Source organism: Tachypleus tridentatus, chromosome 12 (assembly GCF_004210375.1).
Source record: "Tachypleus tridentatus isolate NWPU-2018 chromosome 12, ASM421037v1, whole genome shotgun sequence".
Classification (NCBI taxonomy): domain Eukaryota; kingdom Metazoa; phylum Arthropoda; class Merostomata; order Xiphosura; family Limulidae; genus Tachypleus; species Tachypleus tridentatus.
The window spans coordinates 11,181,930-11,193,729 of record NC_134836.1 but is presented as its reverse complement, the minus strand read 5'-3'; the positions used below and the strand labels follow the sequence as shown (position 1 = coordinate 11,193,729).

At 31.3% G+C, this 11,800-nt stretch overlaps 1 protein-coding gene and 1 long non-coding RNA gene across 6 annotated transcripts in view; one reads left to right on the top strand and one right to left on the bottom strand.

Annotated features, from left to right (window-relative positions):
* The window catches only part of LOC143234486 (uncharacterized), a 31,852-nt gene extending 23,683 nt beyond the window's left edge, over nt 1-8,169 (bottom strand). Inside the window, exons 1-2 of one of the 2 annotated variants that reach the window (XR_013018684.1) lie at nt 8,049-8,169; nt 6,623-6,712 (exon numbers count right to left, since the gene is read on the bottom strand). This is a non-coding gene — a long non-coding RNA (uncharacterized LOC143234486). The remainder of the gene's footprint in view (nt 1-6,622; nt 6,713-8,048) is intronic. The other variant, XR_013018685.1, reaches the window with a different exon arrangement.
* Nucleotides 8,170-8,493: 324 nt separating this feature from the next.
* LOC143234477 (guanylate kinase-like) overlaps nt 8,494-11,800 on the top strand; it is a 45,834-nt gene continuing 42,527 nt past the window's right edge. For 3 of the 4 annotated variants that reach the window (XM_076471870.1, XM_076471869.1, XM_076471866.1), the window contains exon 1: nt 8,496-8,628. In XM_076471870.1, the coding sequence (XP_076327985.1) occupies nt 8,589-8,628 (40 nt within the window). In that variant the 5' untranslated portion in view covers nt 8,496-8,588. Of the gene's footprint in view, nt 8,629-11,800 lie in introns of all 4 variants that reach the window. The other variant, XM_076471867.1, reaches the window with a different exon arrangement.

The following is an 11,800-nucleotide window of genomic DNA, read 5'->3' as shown; positions in this document are numbered from 1 at the left end:
TTTCTGATACTTGGAAAATTTTTTCACCAGATATCAACTGTTTGTAAAAGCATCTGTATCATTAATTATAGTTTGTTGTAACATAATCAGTACAACCATTCACACTCAAAGCAGGTTATTTGTATTATCCATGAGATACTGTTGAAGAAACTGTTTACTTCTGTGCTAACTCTAGACAAAAAAAAAAAAAAAAAAAAAAAGCACTTCTTTGATGGGAGGTTGTAGATTAAAGCACTTACTGATAGAAGGGTGTGGTTTAAGACACTGGTATGATACAGAGCTACTGGTTAAATTACTTGTCTGATAGAAAGTTTTGGTTAAGATGCCTGCCTGATATAAGAATGTAGGCTGTTTTATAACACTTGTTTCATGAAAGTCACTCTGTAATTAAACTACTATTTATTGTTTATTAAAAACATGCATATTTAAATTAACAACATACAACAATGTATGTGGTTTGTAGCATTATCTAATTTTGTTTTATATCTACAGCATCTAAATATTTCTGCAACTACCCTGAATTAATGTTCCATATATGTAATAATATTTAACCTTTCTTAATACAACTTATACTTTGCATGACAACACAGTAAACAGGCAACTGCCCGTACTGCAACCTGTGTAGATTATGTAAGACATCATATTAAAACAATTCCAAATGGTAATCTTATCATTACAGTTCTTTTGGCATATCTAATCATGCTATGATGACTGTGCATCTTGACAATATCCCTGCAGCATAGTTTCCATTATGAAAGACCCCCTTCTAAGGCTGTTATGTCCAAAGTACACCATTCCTCCTGACATTATGCTTCCCATAATCTACCTAGCGTAGGAGGGTGACAGTTTCTGAGCTTCTGTTTCAATAGTCTGATCACACTAGTACCAGTAGGTGCTATATCTGGCTATTTAACCAGCATGTCTTTATGTTTCCCCAGGTGAACCCACATGACAATTACTGATGTTTAAATGGAATTTAATGTGTCAAACTACATTCATACCATCCACACTGTGAAACTGTAACATTCAAGAATTAACAAGTTTGGCAACATCGCCAAAGTTCATATAAGCGCACGCACGTACATATATTCGAATTACAGGCCCATAGAAGACAATTGTACACAAAAGTCATATTGTTACTGGTATAAGCACAAAATTACAGCTTAACAAATATATCAATCCAACACAGGATCATAGCAAGATAGAAACAATGAATTAAGACCTATACTAAATATCTTATGCATTCTAACTCTTACGTTATCAAAATCAAGACAATCTCTGAAAGTTTCCAAAAGATAAACATATCAATACCTCGTCCAACCAGCAGGTACATAGGGAGTCCCTAATTCAAATTCCAAAGCCTCCAGTGTCTATTGTAAGAAATCCCACGTGGTTGTGACCATGCTAACCTTGGAGTGAATCTGTTTATAGGTATTCTTATGTGCTTGGTTAGCAATGATTGCATAATTATAATGTAACAAAATTTTGATGACATATAACATATGAAGGCAATATAACAAAACACTCAAATATACAAATGCATGTGTTATCTCAAGGGTAAATATCAATTTTCATATATTCAGGTACTGTGCATGAGAGAACTGTCTTTGAGGATGAACATGATTGGGTTTCTGGATCATTCCCCCAATCTGGATCAAACGAGATTCATTTAGAAGGGCATAAAACTTGGATACTGTTTGGATTTAGATTCAAAAAATGAAATTGAACTAGCTGTGGCTACATTTTATAAGGAATAGCATGAATACCCATTTCATTCTCCAGCTGATGTAAGTATTTTGTGGAAGCAAGTTTTGTTCATCTCAGTTTGTGGCCTGGAACACAAATATGATTTTTGCTCCTTTGTGTGTGTATGTGTGTTGCTTCTCTTACAAAATGCCACAAGTCTGCTTGCTTGGATACAACTTGTTGCAGAGCTCTTCCTGAATGGTCCTAGAACTCTATACTGACCCATATTCCTTTGTTTTCCAGTGCCATTAAGTACAAGGCATATCCCTGCCTTGAAAATTCTTAATTGCCCATCTGAACACTTCTTTAGGATCTGTGCATAGGACTATTTTAAATCAGGAAAAACTGCTCATACCTTTCACACTACCTACAAATTGCCAAACAATGACTAAATGTGGTTCTAATACACACCACCACAATTTTATATCGCTTCTGGTTTTCATACAACTTGGTGGTGTTCATATTCAGTATCATCTTAATATTTTACCCAACCTTCTGTATGTTTGCTTTAAATTATTCAATGCAGCTAATCCATTATAAATATAGATAAATTTACAAATACTGGCAAATACTTTATGCTAATGTCTGACTTAATTTGTTCAAAACAATTAAGTCTTTTATGAACAACAAAGTAAACATAAAATGGAGTCTGCCTTAGTAAAACTTTATAACTTTGACCACAAAACTTCGAACTGTATTGTAAGGAACTTAGGATTTTAATAGTAAACTTTTTCTCTTGTGCATTACTCCACACATCACTACCTGTCCTAGATGCAGTGGATTTCTTCTCAACACAATGTATATTGGCCAGGAATGGATATCTTCAGTATCAGATATATCAGCCAGAAATGAATATTTTCAGTATGAAATACATCACCAGGAATGTGTTTCTTTAGTTTAAGATATGTCAACCCAGAGATGGATATCCTTCAATGTGAGATACAACAGCCAGGAATAGATTTTTTTCAGTATAAAATGTCAGCCAGGAATGGGTTACTTCAGTACAAAATATATTGACCAGGAAGGGATTTTTCTTCAGAACAAAATATACCAGTCAGCTGAATGATAACTGTAGAAGATTACTGTAGTTCTCATTGTAGATGTACAAAACTAGTTGGTTATATATATATTATTTGTATGGTACGTACTGTGTACAAAACTTTGGAATTTTCTACAGGATTTGGATGTGTGATATTCCTCATTATTAAATAAGGTTTTAAAGACAGGAAATATAAGATAACAACAAAAAGGTGTACCAAAAACAATGAATATAACAAAAGAAATACCATGACCATGTAGAAGTTACAAAAGTAATGAATGAAATACGTATTAATTTTTATTAGTAGCTTAGAAATGTTTTGCATGGAATTATCTGTTAGCACAATCTAGTAATTTTTTTTTCTTACATTATTTTGACCAAAAAACATCAGTATAATGTAGCATAAGGTAAATACTCTAAAAATGTAGTACTCAAACACATTACTAACTTATTAAATGGTAATAGAATTAGAGATGAAATAGAAATATTTTAAATATTTTATAGAATTATCAGAGTAAAAAAATAGAACATTTTTCTTTCCCTCTACAGAGTTGCAACGTAATTTAAATTACAGTAACACCATCTGCTAAATAAAGTGATGTTTACTGCACTGCATTTTAAACCCATAAACAATGTTAAATAAAAGCTTCTATAATTAAAATACTAATTACATCTAAGTTGTATTCTAAAGAAAAAGTTGCTTCATCAGTTTCTCAGCTGGGTGGGTCTTCAAATATTGGTTACTGAGGCTACCCAATAACAAATTAGTTACAAAAATGTAGTAGAGAGAGAGAGGGAGTAGGAAACACTGTATCAGGTGATCCTCCAACAAAGTTTAAAGGAACCAATATATTTATAAACCTTGTATATCAAACTCACACTTAATTACAGAAAAACTTGAACAATTTAATATGTTTATTGTTTCTTAATGGGGGATTGAAATAAGGATTGAACTTTAGCTAATCCCAATTTAACTGGTAAACTTGGTAACTATGTGTTTACTAGAATACCAAGACTACAGACTGAAATTACACATTTATCCTCTTTGCCAATGAAAAAGCATTGCAAATATGCTTTTGCCACCAAACTTAGCCTCTCAATGACATCAACAAAACTGCTACATACCAATGTCACTATTTTTGTCCATAATAGAAACCCAAAAACAAGAGCCCAACAAGAATATACAATGGGAAGTTCTCTCAAAATTAACAACAGTTGGTTAAAATTTTGATATCCTAATATATTTTGTCACACAAATAAAGTGAAATGTGTGAAATATTAAACATTTTTGTAATAACTTCACAAAGAAGTTGAAAATGCTTCTTATAAACAAACGTATTCAGTTCTTTATCAATAACCTTTGTTTATCTTTATAGATGGGAGCAAGATGGTTATGGTGCTCGACTCACAATCTGAGAGTTGATGATTTGAATCCCTGCCCCACTAAACATGTTGCCCTTTTAGCTATGGGTACATTATAATGTGACATTCAATCCCACTATTTGTTGATAAAAGAGTAACCCAAGAGTTGATGGTGTGTAGTAATGAGTACTTGCCCTCCCTCTGCTCTTGGACTGTTAAATTAGTGATGGCTAGCAAAGGTAACCCTTATGTAGCATTGCACGAAATTCAAAACAAACAATTATTTATAAATACAGAAAGATGTGGTGTCTACATCTGTAAACAAGCCACTGTATCCTCAAACATCAAGCAGAACTTTACACTGAAATAAAATTACAGTTGGGATCTGTTATAATTTTAAGTTATCAAGGTTAGAGCATGCTCTTTTGGTGTTCATAAGGATGTGAATAGCATAATATTTTAAATTAATATTTACTTACACGATATTCAAAGTGGCTACAACAATCAACACTAGCATTGAAATCTCAGTCAAGATGGGATATTATGTTAATTTTTCATCAATGATTGTACTAGGAGTAAGATCTTTTTAATTACTATTATAGAATAAATCAAGGCTTTGAGATACTGGTTAATGTTCAAATTACAAAATGACATGTTTACAGCATCAAGCCAAGTTTGCTTTTCATCTCAGTTAAACACTTCTAACATAATCTACAAAAACAATTCTGAATAAAACTAAAAATAATTTGAAAACAGAAGAAGAAAAAACTGCTTAGCAAATAAATTAAAGAGGAGGTGGATGGCACAACAAAAATCAAGAAAGTTTAGAAAAATAAGAATAACTGAAGCAAAGGAAAAAACAGCTGACATGATTTAAAAGTGAGAAGATAAACTGATGCTTAAAGACACAAAAATGGGTGCTGGCTGACCTGTACCATCTATGTGTATTCAATAATACACTAATTATACAATAAAATGCATTAATTGTCCTATCAACATCAATTATTTATAAAGATAACTTCCTGAAATATTTCACAAATGTTCTCAGGTGGAAAGAAGTACCAAGTAAACAATTCTTCATGCATTATTTTAAAAATTTATAAAATATTCAACCTTTATTATTTTTAAGGGATTATATAATTGATTTTATTTGACATCTAAATCTCAGAAAATTCACTAAAGATCACTTCTCAAGGTTCAAATGTTATATAATGTATTTTGTTTATGTGCGTATAGCAGTGAAATAGTTATGGAAACATATTTAATCAAAAAATAAAAACAGAATTGGTTTAAATTATTAACCCTCAAGTTACAAATAGTTTATTATCTGTGTGATCTATATTCTGCATCAAAGAGTAATTTTGTGTTTTTGTTGTCACAAAACTGTGAAGAAATTCACTAAAACATTGTGTTAAATGACTCATTTTGAGGGTAAAATATAACTAAAATCCCAGCTGTACATACAGGAATTAATTAAATTTTTGTTGCACTCAGAAGTAACCAATGAAATCACATATTCACAAGTACTATGGAGTACAAGCTGTTTAAAAATCTGACAACCACTTTAGCAATTCTAAAGGTATTGTCAGATTCTTGTAGAAACATCTTACGCTGAACAGTTTTTAACAATCTATTTTCACCAGTTAAATTACATGTGATGGACATTGTTTTAATATATACATTTCTAAACTGTTAGTTTGCAGCTATAAAAATAAACAACTAAAACTATTACCACAGAAATATTAAAACTATATAAAAGTGTGAAAAAACTTTAATTGTATATTATAAAATACATATATTACCCACATTAGTGTGGTATTCCCAGTGAAGTGGACTATAGCAGGGAAGTGAGTTTGTTCTACTAACTTAAGGTTCAAATATATCTGAACAAGAGCAAAATGCTTCCTATTTGAAACTGAAACTCAAACACCATTAGTTTCACAAACAAAAATGTTTAGTAACAAATAAATACAAAAATAGAATAAGAGTTCTATGGAACATGTTAAATTGATAAAACATACAAATATTTTTAAAACAAGTTCAGTGTTATCCTTCTGGAAGGTTAAAAAAAAAGTAAAACCCTAGGTGAAGTTAAAAATAATCAAACTACAAAAGCTGCATTCAAAAATGTTATCTATACATTAACACTGAATCAAATATTTAAACTTTTTTAAAAAGTTCTATTCATTCTACAATATGTAAATAACATTTTAGTTTAAAAAACTGAAACCTACTCACCATTGTCTCTTTCATGAGGAATTAAAGTTACAAAAAATGTTAAAGTTAAAACCATTAAAATAACCTGCAAAATTCCTGAATATCCTTAAATTCATAAAAAATCTGATATCATTCCAAACATTGTTTTACATGACCAAACAATGATTCAAATACAAAACAATGTTTGCACATGAAATACACCTTACATGAGAAATGTGTCTACAGACACTAAAACTCTGGGGCAAGGCTCACCCTTACCTTTACCTGGTTTTCAGCATGAAAGACCTTCCACACATCACATGCTATCAAAAGAAACTGCTTAACTGCCACATCTTAAATGCTTTCGAACTGGAAAAATTAAAGTGTTATTTCAGTGAAAGTTGGTGTGCAAACTGAGAACAATGAAAAACAAAAATAATTTGGAAAGAATTTAAATATCTGAGTACCTCATCCTTTACTGTAAATCTAAACATCTAAATTCTGATATAGTTTATACAGAAACCTCATCACTGAAGTAGTTTACAAACATATATGCACACCTCAATACAGATTCCTTATTTAAAAACAACCTCATCAATCACCTTGATTATTTACAAATTTAAATAAACCTTATCATCTAACCCAGTTAGTAATCTAAGTGAGGCCTAACCTGTAAATTGTAAGTATACATAAAGAAAAACTGGAATTATATTAGCTTTACTACTTGCAACATAGCACTGCTTCAACATTTTCACCTTTAGTCACTCATATGAGTGAGCTCCCAAATTGTGAGAACCCAAATACATTACCTTGCACTTACTATAATAAATTAATATCAATTTCATTTGCCAACTGCATGTATTTGTGCAACATATCAATTGATACAATTTTACAAGTTGTTCTGTAGTACCTCAACAACTGTTTGTTTTCCAAAGAATGTTTTGTAAGGTTAAAATTTTCCATTTTGTTTTTTAAATAGTAAAAAGACTTTGGCTTCCCTTTTTTCTGTCTTATTATATTACTTGGTATGCATTTCCTTATTTAAGTACCTGAGAAATTTTGTGAATGTGACTGTTTTGAGTTACGAGCAATATTGAATATAAATTTACCGTATACGTAGAACTCTGTTAATTTTAAGTACATAAACCTTACCATCTAATTTTACATCTCTAAAAGTTATACAGAAACCTTTACTAACCATCTAATGTTACATCCATTAATTTTTTTTTCTGAAAATATTAATCAACGAAGTATTATTGTTTTTTAACTTGTTAGATATACAACATATATCAGCTTACAGTAATTGATTATGCTGATCATTAGAACACATTCTTTGTGTTAAGATTTAGTTAAGTGAGATATTACCGCGCTTCCGGGTTCAAAAATGTATCAACGCGTTTAATAAAAGGATTTTAAAATATTATTGTTATACCTATTAATTTAAAAATATAATAATGTCACATAACGACCCGTGGTAAAATGAAATTAAGCCTAACATTAGTATCAACTTTTATTGTTGGCAATTATCAATACCTCTATTGTTGTTCAATACCTTATAGTAATATCTATGGGGTTTTGAGTCCGTTTCAATTAACCATTAATTCAGGTTATTATATACTTAAGTAAAACGAACTCAAAATCCCATTGATATTACATATATTTTAATATTATAAGTAGGATAATGATATTTCTTTAGTTTGCTGACCAAAGTAGTGCTTATCATCCTTTGAATAAATGATGGTTGGCAGGGTAGGTTTGACGTTTTACGAAGCAAAACAACTACAACCTACGTGCCTAAATAGATGAAACTGCAATACGTAGCGGATCGTACGGTTGATCAAAAAAATGCATTAGACCTCTACGTCACAGATTGTTTCAATTATGTCTGGTAAAAAAGGAAAATAAATCTTTATTATATATAAAAATCATTCTGTAGCAATAATTTCGTAACGAATTAGCGGGGTAAATCAAGTTATCAATTATGTACAATATTTGAAACAGAAAGGAAAATGTTTCTAATTATTAATTGTCAAAAGGAAAAATTGAGATGTGCATATCATGAGCTTATATTGTACTGGATTACTTATACGATAAATTAAAAAACACAAAAAGGCATAACATGTAAATTTCACGTAAACAACGTTACCAACAGATGGCAGTACATAGGAAAGACAATCTGAGAGGTCACTGATCTAAGCCTTTTGAAATTATCTGTTTTTTAATACACTGTGTTGAATTCGGCCCAATGATATCATTTGGGCGTATCTGCTTCAGCAGACTAGCTGGTAAGTTTGCTTTTTGAAGAAATAATAAAACTTGATGCTTTTTTTAATATTTATATTTATAGAATAACCATTTTACTAAACAGCCCAAACTCTCACGATCTCAAGAATCGAATTTCGTCCTTCACGATTTCTGCGAGGACAAGATTACTCTATGGTTTCCAAATTCCAGAGCCTGTACTGTTTTTGTCCGTTTAACTGCATTATCTTATGAAGGTTTCCTTAATCAGTCGATAACCGTTGTAACCAAGTATTATTTATTTGATACATTACAGTATTCTAATTAGATATATCTAGGTTGTAACAACTTAGCGTTAGAATCTCATCCCATGTGAAGGCTACTTTGTTGCAGTACACTAGTGTTGAACAGAAAAACAAATCAAAGGTTTCTGTATTTTGAAAATAACATGAGAAATCAAGTTCTTAAACTGTACTAAGTTAATGAGCCACTCTGTTTTACGTCTTACGATATACACTGCCATTGATGGTCTCTTTATAAGGGTTCTCATTAAATCTTGAATTTTGTAAACAGACCAATGAGTTACAGTTATGATACTACAAACGTTACAAATAAATCATATTTTAGCGTTTAGTTTTTCTTAAGCTGTCCCTACCCATCCAGTGTATCTGTGTACTGCCCCACATTCTCGCTGCATAATATTATGTGACGCCATGTTCTGTGAGACATTTTCAAGTGTAAATGGGCTTAAATCGGCCATATTTCTTTGATAAAAAAGAAAAAGAATTATAATACGTGCGTAATTGAATATAACATGATAACATATGGATGGGTAGGGACTTACGGGCTACTCTGTATATTAAACTAAGAGATTGAGCTTTCTTCACGCTTGATTTATCCCAATTGTTGTGCATGATTGTGTAAAAATAATAGTAACCTTATTTCACTAAATACTTGTGATTAATCTTAATTCTTCCTAACGACTTCGTGCTGAATATTTTAGCTCTAGGAAATACTTAAATGCCCCTAACACAAGTGTTTCTACAAAACTCTACTGTTTATTGATTTGCTTTCTTAGATTCGTGACACTTGAAAATAACCACTTATGAGTTAAATTTAATCAACGTGATTTTAAAGAAAAAGTAAAGTGTAAACATATATTAAAATACAGATATCTGAATGAATTTTACATGTTTAGAAGTGAATTTGTTTCCTAGATTAGGTTGAACTGTTGTTTTTAACTCATGTGTGTAAGTTTAAATGTAAAAGGTGTAAAGTTATATAGAATAACATATGAAATTGAATTGTCGCGGAAATAGTGTCTTCTATTATCACCCATGTCAATAACGCAGAAACTTACTTACTGCCTTCAAATTCAAGTGCAGAAGTTGTCGTGAACAGTATGCGGTATTTCATCATGCGAATATATTCGTGTACGTAAGGCATTTACGAATTTCTGCCTCTTCTAACTGTTATTAATTAATTTTTGTACCACATTCTTATCATACATTTTTCTATGCATAAACTGTCATAGCAAGTTTTTATAAAATTCGGTGAATTCTAGGAAAAGTATTGATTTAGAGCCTGGCATGGCCCAGCGCGTTAAGGCGTGCACTTCGTAATCTGAGGGTCGCGGGTTTCGCCCAAAACATGCTCGCCCTCCCAGCCGTGGGGGCGTTATAATGTGACGGTCAATCCCACTTTTCGTTGGTAAAAGAGTAGCCCAAGAGTTGGCGATGGGTGGTGATGACTAGCTGCCTTCCCTCTTGTCTTACACTGCTAAATTAGGGACGGCTAGCACAGATAGCCCTCGAGTAGCTTTGTGCGAAATTCAAAACAAACCAAACCAAACAAATAGTAGCTTTAGTAACATCAGTGGTTGAGCCGTCTAGTCTTCCTCTACAGCCTTAACATATTGATCGTATTCGTGGATTGATAAGCGGATAAAACGTAAAGAAATGTCGAATCTATTAATAGTGTTATTTTCCAATTGTTAATTTCTTATTAATTTGTTATCAAATAGATAATGCTTATACCTTCGATCGTATTTAGAAGAAAAGGTTACAAGTTAAATTGGAGTGCGCGTTTAATATGTTTTCTGGGGTATTTCTTTAAAATTTTAATGTTTTGTACACTGTAAAGAATTTTGAATAGTTTATTGAACTCTAGAAATTTTGGTCTCTATAGAATTTTGAAACTTCGTATAGTATGTAGAAAACTAGTACTATTAAAATGCTAATTTTGGAGAGTTAAAATGAATTAATCAATTCGGTAAGAGTAGCCGAGTGAAACGATGAAAGTTAGTACATCTGTTCGTCAGTGATCGAGGTTAGTCAATCGGTATGTTTGTTAGCTGTCATTTAGAGGTGATTTGTTATTAGCAAGAGATTGACTTCGACTTTTATTTAGAAGTAAGGTGTATATTTGCCTTAGAGTTTCTGTAGAAGCATTGTTTATGAAGTTAAGCCAACCGGTAAAAGTAGCCTATAGAGGCTATAGCCCGTTATTGAAGAAATATATTAATATGTTATCATTAAGTAGACCTGGCTTCGCATTATTATTGTCAAATAATCCTAAGGAACCCATTCTATAATAGGACTCGTTTCTTACTTATAAAATAGATGGACCTAAAATTAATGACCAAGTTTAAGAGCAACCTACTGTGAATATTTTATTTATTGGCTTCTCTATGCATATAACATCATTTATACTTCTCATATTGTTTCTTAAACTTCAAAGTTCTAATCATTCAACCACGCCCATCACGTGGTATAAAAACTCTCCCACACAATTGATAATACAAATATATAATTTTTTAAAAGTATAACTCACAGCACTATTAGTGTTCGGATGCTTCTAATTAACCACTAATAATATATTGTGTTTTAGTATCCTTACATTTCTAGAAACTTACAAGTCACTGTTAGCGTCACATCTGAAAGAATGGTGATAATATATTCTGTCCATTTAACTATTTTACCACACACTGATATTCAGGTTATCCAAATTTATCACAGAATGTTTAAATTGCATAAGAGATGCAAGTAAGAATTTTTAGCCTTACAACTATAAATATTATTAAAGCTCGAGCATTTGAAATTCTTGCACAGTAACTCAAAACTAACTTTTATTTCTGTCGGCTTAAAACCCAAATAAATTCATCATTACACTCTGAATGATTGTGTATAAAATGAAGGATCAAGGAATATAGAAAAT